General features: G+C 49.5%; 1 protein-coding gene across 1 annotated transcript in view; it reads right to left on the bottom strand.

The window, feature by feature from the left end:
* The window catches only part of SATB2 (SATB homeobox 2), a 98,482-nt gene that overhangs the window by 42,971 nt on the left and 35,102 nt on the right, over positions 1-20,409 (bottom strand). The window contains exons 4-7 of the mRNA XM_088534728.1: positions 16,525-16,651; positions 14,401-14,524; positions 10,595-10,697; positions 38-510 (exon numbers count right to left, since the gene is read on the bottom strand). Of these exons, the coding sequence (XP_088390854.1) occupies positions 38-510; positions 10,595-10,697; positions 14,401-14,524; positions 16,525-16,651 (827 nt within the window). The remainder of the gene's footprint in view (positions 1-37; positions 511-10,594; positions 10,698-14,400; positions 14,525-16,524; positions 16,652-20,409) is intronic.

Raw genomic sequence — 20,409 nt, 5'->3', positions numbered from 1 at the left:
CCTCACCTCTGCTTGGTTATAGAACAGAAATCAATACCTGTGTACGGTTGAATGCTACTCTTGCAAAGACAGCTTGAGACACACTGGCTCTCTTCAGCTCATCTCTGACTTGCTGGTAAATATCTGGAGAGACTTCCACCGACGAATTCGACGGCTCCGGCTTGACAGCTCGAGGGATGGGCGGATGGTTCAGGAACTGCTGGTTGATGGCTTGCGGGTGCTGGTGAGCCAGCAGCCGGCTGACGGCGATCTGCTGGTTTATCAGGTGGGCCATTGCTATCTGCTGCCTCACCAGCTGCGGGCTGAGCTGAGGTGACAGGAGCCCCGGGTTTATCATGGTCTGCATCGTTGGCACTTGGTTTCGGATTGGAGTACTGTGGTGAATTTGGCCATGAGGAGACTGTTCGTTAGTTTTTCCCAAGGTCGCCAGCTGGTTGATATTTGGTAAGTGCATGGGACGCTGTCCGAGAACACAGTAGTCTGAAAGGTTTTCTCTTTCCACTCTTTCCACTGTTAAAAGAGAAAAATTAGTTTGCTGTCATTTCAGTGTGCGCTTGCGAGAGGACTGTTAGGGTGAGGATTACTGCAGGTGACCGCACACAACAGCACACCCACAGCCCTTTGCAGGTCTGCACTTGCATAAGAGCTCCACAAAAACACGTAAAACAGAAGCAGCACAGAGGAGGAAAAACACTAAGCAACAGCCGCTCACACAGGTTTCGCCCGCTGCGTAGGAAGCCTCCTTGTCACGCAGGTAGCGGGTTTCCTCTGCAGCCTCATTTCCTAAAGCAACCAGCTCAGACCTTTCTGCTCATAGAGACACCAACTTTTGAATCTGACATCAAATTGAAGGAATTTTCAAAAGGAAGTGAATGGGAAACCCAAGGTAGGGCTTTGGGTGAGGGAAAGGAACCCAAATTAATATCCATTCAAACAAATCCAATGAAAACTAGACCCATCTTCCTGAATGCTCTACAGCAGCACCAAGCCCCTGGCGTGAAGCATGATACAAACCATGCCTGCCCCAAGCCAGGTATGAAAATATTTCAGAACCATGGTTTCTAACCTTTTTCTTTTTATTTTCTGGGGGCCTTCGCAAGAGGGACAACGTGAGGTGGGCAGGGGGAAGGACACAGGCCTCTTGACTGTGCTCTCTCTTCACCCCAGCTTTCCATTAGTGTCCAAACCTCAGCACCGAGTCTGCCACAGCAGCTTCAGTGAGCGCAGGTTGTGAGGAGACCCTGCTTTATGGTGCTGTGCTTAGGGCTTCACGCTCCTCCAAAAACCTTTCTTTGGCACATCAAAGACCTGTGACTCTTAAGTGACACCATGCTGAACAAAACAAGGCCCTGCAACCCAAATCTGTGTCCCGCAGTTGCATATGTAGATACATGCTGTCCCTTCTGAGTATGTGCTATCAGCAATGCCACAGCATCTTTTCATGCAAGTGCAAAAGAAGACGTGCCGTGGAGCCCGGGCCCGCGGCGAGGGCATGGCGGCCTCGGCCTCCGCCGCGCCTCAGCAGAGCACAAGCCAGGATTCCGATCGCGGATGCCATAACACTGCAACAACCTGTGTAATGATTAACCGCTGCACAAGGCTTTGAGCCCCTTCTTAACACTTCCTCTGCATGAAGCTCGGGAGCCTTACGCAGCCGACGCTGAGCAGGGCAGTTCAGTGGGGACCTCCCATGCGCCCTCCCCGCGGCGCAGAGGGCCCTCCTCAACCTCCAGGGCCGCTGAGGGCCACGAGTGCCCACGGTGCCAGCGCTGCTCTCCCTCCGCAACGCCAGCCGGGGCCCAAGCCCACACCCGCCTCAGCCGCACACCTCTGCTTTTCTTTTTCCTTTTTTTTTTGTGGAAATTCTCATTATTTTGTAAGAAATTTTAATTTCCTTTTCCTGTTCTTTGGAAGAAAAACAATCCACAAAACTTTCAACCTTCCATAAAATAATTGCCCTAAGAAAGCTGCCCCAGGTTTTAGGCCGGTGGCGCCGGCAGGGCAGGGGGACGGTGCCCGGAGGGGAAGCCCCCGCCTGAGCAGGGCCATAACCTCACGCACTTCCAGATATGGGGACAGGCACCTGCAGCCTTCGTTTGCACCCCTCCGAATCTAGAGGCCTTATACCAGGAGCTTCAGGAGAGCTGAAATAATCTCTGAACCATTTTGTTCAAGTTTAAGAGATTCACAGAGAATAAGTCACTGAAACCAGCAAATTACTAATTGTTAGAACACAAAAACAGTAACCAAGTGTTTTTGAAAACTTGGTGAGAAATAAATACAAATAAAATTAACTTCCTGGGCTGAGCCACATTTGCCGAGTTTCCACCCACTCCTCACTTCAGTGCCAAGTTATAAACCCCCATAAAAATAAAGCTGGAGATGAAAAGGCTGCCAGGCTGCTAACTCTGCGGTGCTGCTTGGAACGACATGAGCAGGGAGACATCACCTGATTGGCTTCCATAGGTGTATTTTCCCCTTATTATCAGTTTCCTTTTTCTGCCATACGAGACTATGCAGCCACGCATATACTCCCAATAAACCAACCGGATTCTAGTCACCTCAACCACTTCACTAATAAAAGGTTACCATTAGCAGTTACGCTGGATGGAAAAAATGTGCATTACTCAAGTGCTCGGGCCCTGTGCTTCTCCAGCAGCAGTGCCCGGATCGGGTTCCCCACTGCTCTCCCTGCCGGACCAGGCGCTCCTGCGGGAAGGCGGCGATGGGGCCGGGAGCACCAACTCCCAGCCGCGCTCCCAGGAGCAGGGCGGCAGCGCACCCTCCACGCGCACCCTCCTCGTGCCACATGCTGTCGCTGGCACGGTCTGAGCCACCTGCACCGCTGCTCCACGCACCTGGAGATGCGGGCTGGTCCCCGAATAAGAGGGATGCAGCGGCCGCGAAGGCAGAGCAGCAGGATGGCAGGCAGCACGGGGTTCCACGGGCTTGTGTTCAAGCCCTGCTGACAAAGGCACCTCTGCTCGTGATGCCAGGGCTGGGTGAGCAGCAGCGGCGGCGGCAGAGGCCCCTGCCCGCCTCCTCGCAGCAGACTTGGAGACGTCCCCTCTGGCCGCTTGGCCGCGCGCCCTCCAGCCCTCATGCCGAGAGCTGCGGCAGCTGCAGCGCGGGGCGGCCCCACTGCACTTCCCCGAGGCCGGGCGGCAGCTCGGGACACGGGCTGCTGCGCTCTGAGACGCCCCCCGGCCTGTGGCCTGCTCCAACCCATCCCTACCTCTACCAAACGGTCCGACACCAACACAATCCCCAGGACAGGAGCAGCCAACTGCCATGTTTCAATGCTCCTTTCTCCCCTAATGGTTACCACGTGTGTCAATGTATTTCAGCTTCATACTGCGCTAGAAACTTCCTGGATACAGCACAAAAGCAATCCAAAGCACTCTTCCCCTGTGTGATGCTCTAACCTCTACCCAACTCTTCCTCGCGCAGTCAAAGAGCTGACGCAGTCCGCAGCACAATAGCTTGGGGTGGTCTGCCTGCAACTTTCCATTTGAAAGAAAACCAGCTCAAGAGATTTAAAATAAGATTTATTTCTCCACCTTCCCTTCCCCTCACCCTTTATTTTCACTGAGTTGCTAATAGAAACATTCTGACAAACAGCCTGTGGGGTATTTAGGGCTTACGAGCAGTGCTGAGCTGACTGGCAGCACGGGAGACCAAATTCCTGGGAGCGGGAGAGGATGGTGGGGAGCGCCGGAGCTGAGGGCGCCTCCTCGCAAGGGCGACACGGGGCCCTGCGGCACCCGGGAGCCAGGGGCCCCGGCTGCGCCGCCCGCCGTGTGCCTGCGGGCCCCGTGCCCCAAACGGCGAGGGAGGAGGCTGGCAAAGGAACATTCTGTAACAAGCTCCTCGCCGGCGGACTTGCCCTGTTTCGCTTGTGACAGGATGTCACCACCCCGGCGCTGTGCTCCGGCGCAGCGGCTGCGGAGCGCGCCACCTTGTTTTATTTATTACTCAAAACCTGGCGGTCGTAAAAGCCATCATTGGCAGCGGCGGTGGCTGGACAGAGCCAGCGCGGCCCGGCTGGGGAAGCTGCGTGTGCCCCACGCCGCCCTGGCGCCAGCAAGGGCCCCGGCCATGCCGCCCGCGCGGCGCTCCGGGCCCTCGAGGCAGCAGGGAGCGCGCTCGGCCGCCGGCACCTCCGCGGCGCGGCCTGGAGCTCCTGCGTTGCTCCAGAGCGCACGAGGGGCTCTTAACGGGGGAGGCTGGATCTCTGCATCTGTAATCAGGATAATTACTTATTTCTTTTAATCACAGCCCACTTAACCACTTCAGTGCAAAGGGCTGGCCTGAGGAGTCTCATTTTCATTCAGCATCTAATCTTCGTATTTACCCAAAGTCCTTCATTGGCTCCATTCACTGTCTGATCTCTGGAGGGGCCATTGATTCGTACAGTGAGGACCGAAGAAAATGCAGGTTGACTGGAGGAGCAGATTTGATGATAACTTGTAGTTTTTAAGACCTCTCCTTTCGTCTACTTCTGCAACAGGGCTAACAACCTCAAAATAGCTATAGAGCATGCACAGAAATTGCTTGGCTGCGGGTAGCAAAGGCCTTTTCCAAGCCTAATAGAAAGCAGGCAGGAAAGGCCATTGTCTGCTTTTGGGTGCGCTGCAAACTCCAGTTCCCACCGCCGCACAAGTCACTATTTTTGTGTTGGGAAGAATCATCATTAAGTGGCTCTTTGATCGGCATCAAGGCTGGGAGAGGCAAGTGGAGTGAACTCAAATTCTTTTTAGCCTCTCTCGGTCTCTAGAGACTGAGTCCCTGGGGCACGTGTTTTCTGTCACTTCCGCTTAACCTCAGCAAGTCACAGTGTGCCCATGGGCTGACCCTGGCCTTGTGCGGCTGCCAAAACAGCTTCTTGGAGAAGACGAATTCAGCCCATCCTATTCTCACATCATTCTGGGGCTACTGTCGAGGTTAAAAAGGGCACACGGTAGTATGAATGGAGGGCTTCGCAGCCACGTTAACGCTGCCTGCAGACAGGACACGCCACGTCCGCCTGCAGCAGAAGGGTGTCACGCAGAAGATACTTTGATGACCACCACGGTCTCACGCATAAACACTGGCCGTGTAGAACGGAGAAGGAGAAGCAGGGCAAACACTGCTCAGAACCGTCCTACCGGAACACAGAAAGTGCTGGTTCAGACGGACTGATGGTCTCACCCGGTATAATAGTATCTCCCTCCCTGTCAAATGACTGCAGCAGACGCCTGTCCTGCTATTTCAGCGCCAGCCTTTTGTGGGCCCTCAGGAGGGAGGTGCAAACCTACCAGAACCCCCTGGTCAACTGTGCAATCCCTCCCAGAGATAAGCACGGAGCTCCTCCTGACTCAACACTGGAGATGAGGAAAGGAATGAGACAGAAGACAAACATCACCAGGAAGACATATTAACCCTTCCGATACTTGAACTGAACAGAACTCGGTTGCGTTCTCAGGGACGCAATGAATTTTGTACTCTGAAATCCACATGATCATGGTCACATTAACAGCTTTCATGCCAGGAAAGCTTATACCCAGGCCCAAGTTTTCCTTTTGAGCTCTCATGCCCTTAGTTGGCACACACAAAACACTTTTTAATTCCAAAGAAAATGATTTTCCAATTTTGGAGATTAAAAAAAAAATAAATATATAATTTTATCTATAAAATGAAGATTATTCCTTACTCCCTAAGAATTCAGGAGGGGCTGGACAGACCTCCCAGCCTCAGTGAAAACTGGTCCTCGCTTGGAGAAGCATCTTGCTGTGCTCGGAACAGGAGACATTTTAAACCCTGAAGTCGCCACGTAGTCGTCAGCATCTCTTAATTAAAAGCGAATAAAATCACGCAGTCACAAAAGCCATCTGCACGGCAGGGACAACATCCAGGGACGCAGCGTTTCCCCACAGAAGGGCTTTCCACCTTCACCAGCCCGGCGTGCGGTCCCTAACACAGCGGTGGCTGCAGCGCCAGCCACACGCACACGCCAGACGCGGGAGTTAGCTCAGCAGACGATACCTGTCTGTTGTGACACACGTACCACAGCAGCGAGAGCCAACGGCGAGGACACTCTACAGACCTGAAATTCGTGCATACATGTATTTTAGGTAAGAATTAAGAGATATATATATTTTTTAAAGTGTGACCAATGCAAATCCATAAACAACCCTCACAGCAGTTGTCACCACAGCAGTCGGTGGCCTGAAAGGATGTCCCCAAGCAGAGATGGTCTTGAGGCCCTGCCTGTCGTCTGAATCCTGAAAACATTGCCTGCAAATGATGTTGTTTTCTATTTATCTATTTTCTATTTGTTTATTCAAAAAGGAAAAAAAAAAGTGAGGAAAGTCCTGTTTTAGCACAATAAATAGGCAGTCAGGAGTATAAAAGTCAAGGGCCACACAGCTGACATAAACGATCCCATCTGGTTTGATGCCAGAGCCACAACTGACCCTCAAACAAGACAAGAAATTATCTCTTCTTCAATAACCTAACGTCCCTGCTTCAGCAGGTTAATCAAGGATGCTCATGGTCAAGATGTGTATATATATACACCTATGTATAGACATATAAATATATAAATCCTCAACCTATAAAATATAAATCTATAAATACATAAAATCATGTACGCATGTATGAATATATGAATAAATAGGATATTTTAAAAGTCAGAAGCATTGCTTAGGAAAGAGCTCATGTGTCTTTCCACAAGGCTCCCACAACGTCTGCAAGGAACAATTTGGAGCAACTCAAAACTGCTCATCAAAGCACACAGCGAAAATCCTGCCCGGGCTCTCACGGGCGTTATCACCCCAATGCAGCCGTAGGTTCTCTCAGCCTGGGAAAAGCAGCGCTGGGAACCCTTCCGAATCCTGCCTCTAGCCTCTCCCAACCTGTAACGGCCCCTGAAACACACTGTAAGAAAACAGATTGCTCTGTCTATGTGTTGTGGGAAGTAAGCAAACATACTTCCAAGAATTAAACAGCATACAACAACAAATCAGTAATATTGGAAAAATCAGAGAGCAGCCAAAGCAGATTCTCATTTTAAGGAAGCTACAAAAGCTCGTTCTTCAGAAGCCAGTTCCTGGTCTATTGAAACAGAAATAACCGAGCCCGCCTCCTTTAGACCGAGGAGACTCATCATTCCACAAACGCTCCAAGACAGCCACAGTCTCAAAACTCGCATCCACCGAAAAGCTCTATTTTGACAGTCACTGATGGCAGGAGCAGGGATGAGATGTCCTTATTTCTCAGACAAACAAAATATGTCTTTTTATTTTTAAGGTCACAGTGTATCTATTTCTCCCTTCCTAACCTCCTCCCCCAAGCGAAGCTGTGGCATCAGGCAAGAAGAGAGGATTCACACCAGGGAAGAGCTGCGGTTGCGAGAGCTCTGATACAGCGATAGCCCTTGCAGTAAAAATAGAAAGCGTGTCACTTGGGAAGTGAAATAGCTACTGAGAAAAAGAGCGAGCTAAAAAAATAACCAAAATGCTATGAACCCAACATGTTGGGCAGTGAGTCAGTCCCTGGAACAGGCCTGACCCTGGACAGTAATCTGAATTCCCTGCAGAAGTTCTGGAATGCTTCTCACCACAGCTACGAGCCTGGGCAGAGGGTTACCTGCAAGGCGTTGCCGTTATTTGCACGTCTCTTTGCGAGTCAGGTTAAGAACACCAGGCAGGTCTTCCGAAGGAGCGCCAGCACGAGGCTCGAGCGCGCCCGGCTGCCTGGTGGCAGCAAGGGAAGGCGCTTTTGCTCGGGGACGTCGCACAGCGCTGCGTAAAGAGGAACCCCCCGGGCGAGAGCTCCCTGCCACGGTGCGGGCCGTGCGGAAGGGCGCTTCTTCGGGACAAAGATCCCACTCTCATGCTGTTTCCCTCCCCCGAGATTAGGCCAGTTATTTAGACCCCGACTTTCAGCGGTGCTGATCCCCTTCCGCCAGCTCCATCCAACCGCGCGGCTGTGGCGACAAGTCACGGGAAGGTTTGCATCTCTCAAAGAAGTAGCAGCAGTTTAAAACTGCTTCACATACTAATACTAATGCTGCATATTTTGAGCAAAACTACCACGCAGACTAGGCAGCTTAGCTACCACCCAGCGACTGCGCAGGTCCACGGGGGAAGTTCCCTCCCAGTCTCTAACTACTGCTTAGTGCACATTTCCCCCCAGCACCAGGCTGGGGCAAGCTCTGCTCCACATGTTGGAGGCACAGGAGAGCGCGGGGAGCTCCTGCCCCTCGGGTGCACGGAGCGGGCCCGGCTCGGCGCTCCCCAGCGCCCCGAGCACACTGTGACGCGCTCAAAACCCTAACGGCCTGGGAAGAAAAACCCAGCAGTGCTTTATTCCAGCCTGGTCTTGACACAGGACAGGACCAGCATGCTGCGCTGAACTAACTGAAAACTTTTTTTAAACTGCGAGCACAAATAGCTAAGCCGCCTTTTTGGCGGTTCAACAGAATGCACACTGAGAATGTTTACTTGAGATTTCATACAACTCCTTTCGCACAGAGCTTTTACATCTGTTGCTAATGATATCAAATTATTGATTGTTCACTTTCTTATTTTTATTTAAACATTAAGTATATACTCTGCAACTTTTTCATTTTTTTTTCCAAAGAACTTTTTATTTTTGCATGGCTTCAGTTGTAATTACTTTGATCTTGCAGAGTGTATAATTATTTTACTGTTTATTTATTTCGATGAGAAAGGAAAAAAGTTCGACCCAGAAGATCTATCTGTGGCAATTTGTAACAGAATCACATAGCTTATGTTTAGGAAATCATGGTTTTGATTAAGAAGCAACCATTTAGTTCCCACTGTTTTATTAAAACAGACATTAGCAGATAATAGGAAACACATTTAACACTGTAGGCTGCATTTAGTTTGCAACATCAATAAAGCTATTTTGAAGCCCCTTCCTATTTTGCATTCACCACAGCTCATGTGAACCACTTTTTTGCTTTTACTTTCTAATAACCAGCTCTAGACTTAAACATGGGTGCTGGTCCCAGAGACTCTAAATTACACTTCTACCCAGTCGATCCAGGTTACAGCCCCAAAAGCCAACTGCGGCGTCATCCACCCACCTTTCTGAGAAGCACTATTCTTCCTTAAGGGGAAGAATGACGACTGCAGCGCGGGACCCAGTTCACTGCTTCTGCACATTGTCCTCTAGCAGTATTTGGCTACGGACAGAAGCAAAACAGCACGAAAGGGAGGTGCTGAGAAATGAAACCCGCCCGAGGAGGTGCAGCAGGGAGCCAGGGGGCCCAAGTGCCCTGGCTGTTTATTCCCCAGGCACCAAGGTACCTGCCACAGCGTCTTTGTTTTCCCTCCCACTCATATGGCTGATGAATCAACACTACTTGAACTGCTTTCTAGCAGCTTGTGTTTACTTCACACATACCTTAACCTTCCTTTTTCTCCTCCTACTAACACACGCAGACACTTCCAAACCGCAGCGCCCGGCTGGGTCTCTCTGAATAGCGCATACGCAGAGGTATCTGGCAAACTCTTCAGGTTTGGATCCTTGACCTCTTGATTGAGGTCTCATCCTGCTTTTACTGCATGCAACAATTTAGCTGTGCACTTACCAAGGGAAAAAAAAGTAAGAGCTTAAGGAATTCAGTGCTCTCAGGAGGGGAGGCAGCGGCAGCCCGCGCGGGCTGCAAACCCTCGGCGGCTCCAGAGGCATCTCCATGGCTAAGCACCCTCCAGTGAAGGGCTTCCTCGGCAACTGGCATTGCACCCCTGCCCAGTTGGGAAAACAACACAACAAAACACCCTACACCCAGCTCTTTTCTCCTGGAACAACAAGCACAAGCGAACGGCGATGACCTTGAAGCTGTTTGATTCATTTGGTTGCTTTGGAACCAAGAGGACATGGCAGCGCACTTCCAATGAAATTCTTTTATTACGAGCCACTATTCAGAGAAAAGAAAGACTTTTGAGGCGCACAATGGTGGTTTGAGGAGGTGAGAAGCTCTCCGGGTCACTCAGCACCCAGGCACTGTGTACTAGCACGTCCAATGAGCACCTTTACCTCGAGCCTAAATCATTTGAACGGGTGAAAAGCAGCAGCTCAGCATCCTGGCATCCCCTCTCACCCCACACCTGCCTCAACCATCCTCCTTGTAGCCACCAGCAATTCCACCACGCGACGTCCTCCTTTCCACAGCACCAGGCGGGGGTATTTGAAACAGAAAGCACAGGCACACATAACTTTGGAAGAAGTTCTTTAGCTTTCATGAATGAAATATAACTAAGGCAATTTACATAGCAATTTCACTTCTAAGGCCTGAGCTACTGTGTTTTGCAAAATGTTTTAGCTTAACCCAAAACACAGTTCATCTTCAACACAGCTAACTGGGGTATTACAAGCTGGCTTTAAGGGGCCTGCATTTCCACATGAGCCTTGATTGTAAAGCATCTAATCTAATTTCTTATGTGCTGCGACTGTGCCCTCTTTGCAGACACATTCACTAATATCATTAAACCTTATTAGCACTTTTACTTAGAGCAAATAATCTCAAACTGTCAGCAGAAGTTCGAGAACTTGAAAAGAAACAACAAAAAAAGCAATTTACCTTTAATCTTCTTGTACTTCTTGTACCATCTCCCAAACTCCTGGCACTTGGTTGCTGACACATTGGCATAGTATGTGCTATTTACAATGGATGAAATCATACTCTGGAAATACAGAAAGAAATACAAAAGTGTTTTAAAATAACCTGCGCAATTAGAAGTCTTCCCGGGAAAGCGAACCAAATGCAAGCACACGCCACCATCCATTTGGGACCTGAGAGCCAAAAGCAGTGCCTGAGGAGGACACAAAATGGATCCAATTCTCTGTTTTACATTTGTGGTACCAGCAAACCTGGACAAGGGGCAGCGTCGTGCTGAGCACAGGCTGATTTGGGGACTACAAGGTGGAGTAAGGCCAGACCCTGGAAGGTATGCAATGCAAACCACGCTTTCAGGTGGCCCTGCTCTGCTTCCACTCGTGGCCAGGAACGGGAGAACCACCCGTGCCACCCGCTGCAGAACAACAGCTAAGGCAAATGAGGTAAATAAGGGCCCTGCGTTTCCACACGAGCCTTGATTGTAAAGTACAATCAGCACAGTAAACTGCCTACTGCTAGTTCTTCCTTTCTTTTTTTCCTTTCTTTCAGTAAAGAGGCTCTTCTGCCTTCTCCCTTTAACTTTCCTGCTTGCACGCCACCCTGGTGCACTGCCGCACGTTCTCAAAGCCATGAAATAAGAGCCTTTCTGAGGGGCCACTTCAATTTCTAAAACTCGGATTCCATTTTCTAATTGAAATCAATATTTTGAGACATAAACCTAGCATCGTGGGAGTCAGCAACAATCCCTTGCCCATAAATCCTGCCCCGTCCCGCGTCGCTCGACCCAGCAGCGGCAGCCAGGGAACGGTGAGGACGGCCCCTGCCGAGGAGAGACCGAGCGCGCTGCACTTTCCTAGCATCATTTTAGTTGAATTTCCTCCACTCGTCAGGCATGCAAGAATCGCTTAGCTCTGGTTATACAACAGCTTCATTTTTCCATCACTTTCTCCCCATTTCTCTAGCTCTACAACAAATGGGTATTAGTGAAATTGGGGCCTATTACATATCACAGACTAAATTAAAGCATTGACTTCATTGGAGAAAGCAAAGTTTAAACTAAAGAGTAAGCTGAAATAGTAAATCCACCAGTGGTGAAAAATCCTAGGACACATTCTCTTCCACTGCTCAACAAGAGATAGGAGTGGGGCAAAATCTGTGACAACCTTCAAACTACAAAGAAAAATATTCCTCCCTTTTAACTGGAAAGAATCCCAGGGGTGTTTCTGTTAGCGGTCTCTCCAAAAGAAATAGCCCCTCAGAAGAACTGAGCAGCACTGAGCAGTTCAAAAAGCTCAAAGGCATTGAGTAGCTGGAAATTTGTAAATAATATATATTTTTCCAGGGAATAAACGTACAGATGGAACAGGCTGTAGGGAGCAGCAGGTACGTCTGCTATAGCGTGGCCGTGCGAGGCACGTGGATGAAAGGGGCCCAGGCCAGCACGTGCGGAGCACCCACACACAGGAACCCAGTGCCGTAAGTCCAGGGGGAAACCCACAGGGCACGGTGTCACCCCACGAAATCTTGCTCCAACAAGGACACAAAGCACACGGGCAACGCCGAGATGACTTACACAACACACAGAGGTCTCTAGGCAAGGATGCAAATGTCTTAGTAATTGGATTTCCTTCCACCACGCACACTCCCCCTATCCACCAGCCACCCCCAACTTGGGTAACTGGGATTTATTTGTTTGAACAGCAGCCTTATGCTAAGGGCAGCTAGGCTGCAGCCACATAATACACCTAGCAGAAGAAAACAGAACAATTTTAAATCAAAGTGAATGATTGCATTTCCCATTAGGGGCAATCAGGATGCCCATCTGGGCTGCAGGGAGAGCTCCTGCACCGAGGCAGGCGCTGGCGGCGGAGGGAGCTCCCCGCGCTGCCCCTCTCCACGTCCCTACTTGATGCACTGCAAGCACATTAATAAACAGCAGTATTTACTCTGCAGTTCAACTCCTAAGAGGCCACTCTGTAATTTGCTGCTGTCAATAATATATTAACCACAAGGGGGTTGTAATGACATTTCACATTTGGCACGATATTTTTTTTAAAACTGATTTGGGAGAAGGAATTGTATTAGAGGCATATTCAGATGATGGTAATAGACAGCTCCTGTACAACCTTCCATTGTATCCTTTGCATTTTGCGAGACAAAACAAAAGCAACTGAAACTTTTTACAGTAACAATAGTAACAACAGTAATAATAATAACAATAATAATAATGATAATAGAAGCTGTGCTATCACAGTCTTGGTTCAGGGGTTAGTCACCACTCACCAAACATCACTTGTGCTTAAACGTAACAAGTAAGTGCAGTTTTCTCCAGAAGGATGTGCCTTTAGCTTTGCCCACCAAGTAACTACTGGAGCAAGGGCCCTCAGCAGCCCTGCTAACAGGTTTCAGGCTGAGGTTGTGAAGGAGCAAGGCCAGAGGTGCTCGTGTTTCCAGCTGGTATCTCTGGAAGCGCGGGAGGAAGGGGAAGGCCTGGACACGGCGGGAACGTGTGCACATGAAATGATTCACAGCTCAGTTACAGCGGGTGCTCGGCAGACACGGCCACATGCTGCAGTCTGCATTAGCCGAGCAGAGCCCACAGATGATTCTGTTCACAGAAATTACACTTAAACTGTGTGAAAAGAAAAATACTTTCTTGTATAACACACCTATGATCTGTGTATATCTAAAGTCACCAGTACTCCTTCGGTAAATAAGGCTTTTCCTTACATGCCCTTTCTGTTCTTACCAGTTCTGCAGACCCAACATGATTAACAAAGTCTGCTGGAAAGTGATTCCTACGAGTGCAAAGACCTAATTTCTGCTCTGCATCACACCTCTGCAGCCTCGTGCCTTCCCTTAAGATGCAATTGTAAAATAGCATGGCAAATTTGTCCTGGTTACACCTGAAAAAAATGTCTCTGGTTTTGGGAACCTTTGCCTTGTGCACTGCAATGCAAGACGGGCAGCAAGGGGAGTGTAAATTTTGAATATGGGCCAGCAAATGCAAAGGATTTTTAACAAGTGTGCTTTTTAAGACTGAAGAGACAGATTGACCTAAACTAAGATTCTACTACAATTTTGAAAGGCAACATGTCTCCTGGCCCTAGCAAAGCAGCACCCTGCTGGGTCTGGGTGCTGAAGTGTTCGGGTCTGAAGAACTGCAAAGGGGTCCCAGCCATAAAAACGTCATGAATCTCTTGCTACAAGAATCTGACATACAAATAGAGTTCAGGTTACTAGCAGAAACCTGCTCGGGTTAGGTATAACATCATTGCCACTTATGAAGCAGCCAGGAAGAAGGAGACTGTGAGGTTTTGTTCTTTTTTTAAACATAATTACATGTACATTTTTGTCACTTTTCCCTTGAAATTGGGGCACCACTGTTACAAATGCATACATTTGCTCATAGTCAGAAACTGGTAAGAGCTACCCCTGGGTTAGTGGGGGAGGAAGGTCTCTGCCAGTGGGAGAAGCCGCTGAAATTTTGCAGTTTCAGATCTTCAAGGCCATTGCAAAAGGTGCAGATAAAGGTCAAGATGAAGAATTTACACCCCTCTGACCAGCAGGATGAAAAGCATCAATATTTTCAACTGGAGACCCACAAATAAAACACAAAGATACTCTTTTTCTTAATTAGCTTTTCTCCTTTCTAAAGGAAACAAGAGTCCAATATTTCTGGAATTATTTAGACAAAGCAATATACTGAACAAATATGGACTCTGGATCTCGTAAACGTGGCCTTCCGTGAGCCTGGTAAAACCACTGACCTGGGAGAGAGGGCATTCTTTGGCTAGTGTGCTCTGATTCATCTCTTTGAGCAGTTCCTTTAAGGCATTGCGAACTGTGGCGTGGTTCCACTGCTCTGCTGGCAAGTCTTCCAACTTTGAGCAACTGTTAAAGCACAAAGCAGATAGAAACAGTAGATCTACGAAGCCAGAAAAGGAGAAATCGCCCGCGCAGACACTACTGCTCGGCCCATGCCCCCAGGTGGGTCCCTCCGCGCGCCCTCCCCGCCACACTGCACTCCCAGCAGACAGGCAGCTCAACCCAAGGAACGGCCATCTCCTCAGGGGCTCCCGGCACAGAGCAAAGCAGCCCTGCGTAGGGGAGGCCGCAGAGACGGCTTTGCAAAGGCACTCTCTCCAGACAGACCATCGGGCTGGTATGGAAAAATAAATACATACTCTGCATGAACAAAATCACTAAACAATGAGGGTCCTCACTGCGTGGAAGCAAGGCTTTTAGCAGTAGGCCTGAAAAAAACAATTGGATTTCATACAGGTTCTTATGCTGCCCTCGTCTCTAAGGTATCTGAGGGCCTTTCGGAAATGCATTAGGCCATATGCCCAACGTCTGTCCCATGCAGCTCGTTCTCACTTTTGTTCTACAGGAATCGCACAGGCAGCGGAGCCTTCGTCTTCACGTGGCATGTGCTCCTTTTAATTTAACAAGCTCACGGTCTGTGTCCCCGCAGCTGGGACAGACCCAAGCAGCACCCCAGCAGGGTGGGGACAGCCTGTCCTTGTTGCTCGAGCTGCAGATGGGCCCTAACAGCCTCGAGGGCAGCTCTGCTTCCTGCCTGCACAGGCTCTACCCTCCCAGTTGAAAGTTGAGCTGTGCTTGAGGAGCTTGAGTAGTCGGTGATCATCTCTACCTCCAAGTTTCGGGCTGTGTTTATTTACATTGCATCCAGCACTTTGAAGATAACGAACGAGACCTTGATCTTGGGCCGATACCCACTGGTGACACAGAAGTGACAGCAGGCCACACAGTAGCTCAGGTGCCTGGGGACACGAGACACTGCACACTAGACTTGCGCAGGCGCTAGCAGCTCATCTACAGCAGCTTCCTCGAACGTAAAGACAATAACAGTGCATAAAAGCAGGGGCCAGCCTGTTAGCTCAAACACGACCAGAAATCGCAGCAGAAATGCTGCTGTCCGGGAGGCTCCCCACAGCGAGGCACCAGCTACTTCCAAAACGACGTGAGCTGCAGGTGGGTAAGCACCTGCCACCCAGGGACACCAACGCTCTTCCAAACAGACCTCGACCTTGTTCAGACTGAGCATCGGGGAACCACCAGCGAATTATTATCCATGATGTTTTGCCTTTCCTCCTTGCCGTGTCCTGGGCATAGAATTAGAGCAGACAGCGTGAGAGATGCTCACCAGTGCTCCTGGGCATTGCCACGGGCCGCCTGTGGCTGCCCACAGCTACACACAGAGCAGTAACTAGCTCAGACCTTCTCCAAGGCCAGTAAAGAGAAAGGCCAGGGAAAAGTGCACAGAGCAGGGAAGAGGGCAGCGTGCTGTACAGGTACCAGCAGCTTTTGCTTTGCCCATCAGAACTAGCAATCAGGGAAGGAAAATATTTTCCAGAGGCCAAATGGAGATGCACTTAATGATCCCTGCCTCACTTCCTTGCTTTTCTGCTGGAAAGACCACGTCCAGCAAAAGGGAAGAGAATAAACTGTTCTCCTCCCCTGTTGCAGCAACCATCAAGAAAAATCACGGATTCTCACAATGTAACCCCTGGAAAAAGGCAAGATGTTGCTTTTCCATATACGCAAGGCCTGAAAGACCCACTAAATTAAGGACTGTGGAAAGATCTGTGGAAAGGCCTGCTTTTAAAGGCCTCAGATCTTTACTCCACCGTTCCGAGTTCCCACCCTCTGCAACCTGCTACCATACTGCTACTTCCAAAAACACACAAAATCTGTTGGACCACGCACCAAAAAGCTGCCAGGTGACCAACCATTCTCTTCACTTTTCTTTTCATTTCATCAAAACCCTAGAAATTAATGAAGACAGGATGTGCTAATCTCTGTAGTAATGCTGTGATTGACGGAGCAGCTCAGAGAATAGGGAAGGACAGATGTTCAGAAACACCCACCTTTGTAATTGGATTTTCAGTGTCACAACATGATAGACATCTTGCAGCATGTCGGCTACTGTCGCATCTGGCGCATCAGTCACATAACTGAGAGGGAGAGGATTCCACCTCCCAAGCTTGATTATTCCTGAAGAAAAAACACACAAGAAAGAAACATTTTATATTTTATCAGCTGCTTACTAAACCCTTTGATAAGTTTGTCTATTTAGAACATTCAGAGAACATTTAGAACAGTCTTGAGACGTTGAAATCTTGCTGGAAAAGATGTTTTATGCCAACTCTTGAAGCAAATCAGGGAGAAGAGTAAGAATAGGTCTTAAATTCCTAGCAGAGAGTTACTAATGTTCTTAAATTACCTTGAAGCAACACGGGGTGCTTCCTCCCTTCACCTCTTTGCTCATGCCACTGAAGCCTGGTTTTCTAAGTTACAACAAGCTTTAAATACTCTGCAGTGCTGATTTTGTGACCTACGAAACTTTTCAGTAAATAAATGTATTGTTTTTGACTTGAACAAGAAAATGTCCACGTGTGGGTCTCAGCACACAGTTGCACTGAACCAAGGTATGATTCGCGGGGGGACTGGTACCAGAAACCCACAAAGCAGGTAGAGTCCATTCCCAGCTACAAGGTGCCCGAGGCAGACGGTTGCTTTTATTTGTGAATAAGAACTGGAAGTTAATCACAGATCCACAAAAATCTGGGCAGTGGGGTGTTAAGGTCCACCTTTCACTTCTGCTCCTTCTTTACTAGGGTCCATGGCCTCTCCTGGCCGGCCTGGGGTCCAAGCCTGGCTGGCAGACCGCTTGGGGCAGAGGTGTTGTCCATGTTGGACACTTGCCGCCCGCGCCAGCAGCAGTGCCCGATGGCCAGGAACGGCCTCCGGCGAGGCCCCAAAAACCTCCAAGAACAAACCTCGCTGGAGAGCTGGAAGAATGCTGCAAGGCCAGGAAGCTTCAACCCTCTCCCCTCACTTGCCACTCCTGGTGCTTCACCAACACTGGATTTAACCATACTGGAATTAATGCCAAAGACCTTTTATCCTAATCTCCCAAACCTCATCGTAAAGCAGTGCTGCTGAAACAGCAGCTCCTTGCACGAGGACAACAACAGGAGCACACGAAATACCTGCTACAGAGCATTTTTTCTCATTCCTACTTGTGCCGAGGAGATCATTTTACTACAGCTCCCCTTCTGTAGGGCTCCAGTGTTTGCATTTGCCACTGCCGTACTGAACTACAACGTACCCCCACCACACACAGAGGGAAGTGGGAAGAGACCTTGTTCATCTTCAGTAGCTGGTACAGATGGGCTAAGATTTCAAGAGCAGATTAGAAGGCTTCTGGCAAGGGGAGATCTTGTCCAAATGAAACAAAAAGTTACTAAGTGTTGCTTGATATCCAATGCTTGAAAATGGGACATAAACAGAACAAAAACATTTAAATGATGCACTGTTTCAGTATTAAGATTTAACAATCTGGTGCTGAATATGCTGCAGTATAAATAGTGCCTGGACTCAGATCCAGTAGAGTAACACACAGCGCTCATTCACAGCACCGTATGTCTCCAGAGCTGGCTCCTCGAGTCATATTCCACTTGCCAAGAAAAGCTGTTTTTCTTAAGGGGATAGTTTACTTAATGCTATCTCTGGTGACAACAAGAAATGCATATATAGTACAGCATATATTAGTCATGAAATGAGCATCAGGGGTCCACTGAGTGAAATACACGCTGGGAAAACACAGTTTAGCTGCTGACTTCCTTCGCCCCCTTCTGCTATATAATAACCTAAAGCAAAATTTGCCCAGAGAGGTTGTAGAGTCTCCTTCTCTGGAGATCTTCAAAACCCGTTTGGACGCAGTCCTGTGCCACGTGCTCTAGGTGACCCTGTGTATGCAGGGGGTTGGACTAGATGATCTCTAGAGGTCCCTTCCAACCCTAAGCATTCTATGATTCTATGATTCTATGATTCTATGAAAATCACCTAAGACTCCAGAAGCCCCCAGCAGCTCCGTAGAACCGTGCCTTCCCGCGCCTTAACCACGCCAACCCTCATGTAACTGAATAAAGAAGCGTCGCACGCGCCCTGCAAGGGCCATGTGCCTCGGCAGCGCTTCCCGAGCGGCTCCACCCTGGCTCAGCGGAGGCGGCCGGCGCAGAGCACACAGAGAGCAGGGGTCGCCCCTGCAGGCAAACCTGCCCCCAAACCAAGGGGCTTTCAGGTAAAGCCAGCGCGCGGTGCAATGGTGCCACTGGGATGCGCCGTGTGGAAGGTCTTCTCTTCCTCCAGAGCACGCCAAGCTGGTCCGAAGGACAGCCAGGGGCCGTGGTTTCCACCCACCTCCTCAGCAGACCTCACAGGTGGTCGGTTTGGTGGCACCTGGTGCTGTATTTGAGGCAACACTTGGGCTGCAGCTGGGAAGATGATGCCAACGTGGCGAGCTAAGCAACTCTCAGCACGCTAGAAGACTGGTCTCTGAGTAACTCCTCAGGAAAACTTGAGTGAACCAGAATATTCCCCCAGCTAAAGGTCCTCTTCTCATCCAGGTGTGGACGAGAGCCCCTGGTAACAGGGGGTCCCTTCCACGTGCCCTTCTTCTCTCACTGATCCAGGCCATGGGGCTGGGGACTTTGGTGAAGTCACTCCGACCTGGCTGAGCTGCTACTCTGTCACAGCCCAAGATTTTGGAGTGGTAAGGAAAAAAAGCAAGGGCACTGTCGGGTGTTCAAGAAGCTGTCACTGCTCCAAGGATGCTGCTCCCCTGTGGGCTCCAGAGCTTCTCAGCACTGCATGGAGACAACAGCCAGCAGACAGGAGTGCTCGGGAAACCCGCACGCACATCTGTCTCAAGTCCACAGACTGCTTCGGTCGACACGTCTAGGTCTCCTACACTTATCAATGATCTGCTGGGGCTTTTGGTTTTTTGTTTGCAAGGAAAGTTCAGCAGAGTCCAAACCTTGCGCAGGCTGCAGAAATGCTCCTACACCGGAACAGCTCTCAGCGACCCATGGGACAAGGCTGAATGCAGCCAGCTAGTCAGAGACAATAAACAACAAATAGTTTCCCTCAGAAGAAAGCCCTTCAAACCCTCTTTTATTCACGTTGCCTGTTGGCTCTTGAATGGCGTGTGGTGTGAACTTCTGCACAGCTCGGGGGGCTAAAGCAGACTTCTGGAATAACGGCGTTAAACACGGCCATAAAGAAGCAAAAAGACAAAAAGCTGCTTTCCCAAATAACACAGCTAACCCGAAGACCCTTTGCAATCTGACACAGCTTACGTTGCGCATGGAGGTGATTTACTTATGGGCTACACTCGGTCTTTCCAAGCTGGAAGACAGTCATGCAGCAGGGTACAGCCGCTCTCAGAACTCCACACGTGGGGTTTAAAACAACACGCTTCACAGTCCAGGACATGTGTTGGCCATGAGTAGAACGAGCTCCAGGTCCTGCACCCCCATGTACACGGACAGTTATTTTTGTAAAAACTCTTAAGCTCTAGCGGAGTTTAATGTGTCCGTGTGAAAAGCTGTTCCACTTTTAAGAGTGAAGTAGCTCCTGGAGCATCTCATGAAAGCCTGGACACGTGAGCCCATCACCACTGCAAAATTCAAATCCTTAGAGGCAGAAGAGCTTCCACGTTGCTCTTTTGCAGCCAAGAGGAGAAGGCCCAAATGTGCTTCCTGCCATTACTAGCTTCCTTCACAAGCCACCCCTTGCCCGCCACCATGGCTAGATTCCTGATTTCATCTTTCAGAAACTACGAATTGCAGCCTCAGTGGATAGCTGTGCATAGGTGACGAGGGATTAATACAACTTCCCTAAAATGTTAATCAGCTAGGGCTAAAATTAAGTCACAGGACCAAACCAAGGACATTTTTGGATGTTCA

This window comes from Tinamus guttatus, unplaced genomic scaffold, assembly GCF_059628265.1.
Source record: "Tinamus guttatus ecotype Peru unplaced genomic scaffold, ASM5962826v1 Tinamus_guttatus_pri_ptg000592l, whole genome shotgun sequence".
NCBI classification, from domain to species: Eukaryota; Metazoa; Chordata; class Aves; order Tinamiformes; family Tinamidae; genus Tinamus; species Tinamus guttatus.
Note: the sequence above shows the minus strand (reverse complement) of the source record. Positions and strands in the feature narration are given on the sequence as shown.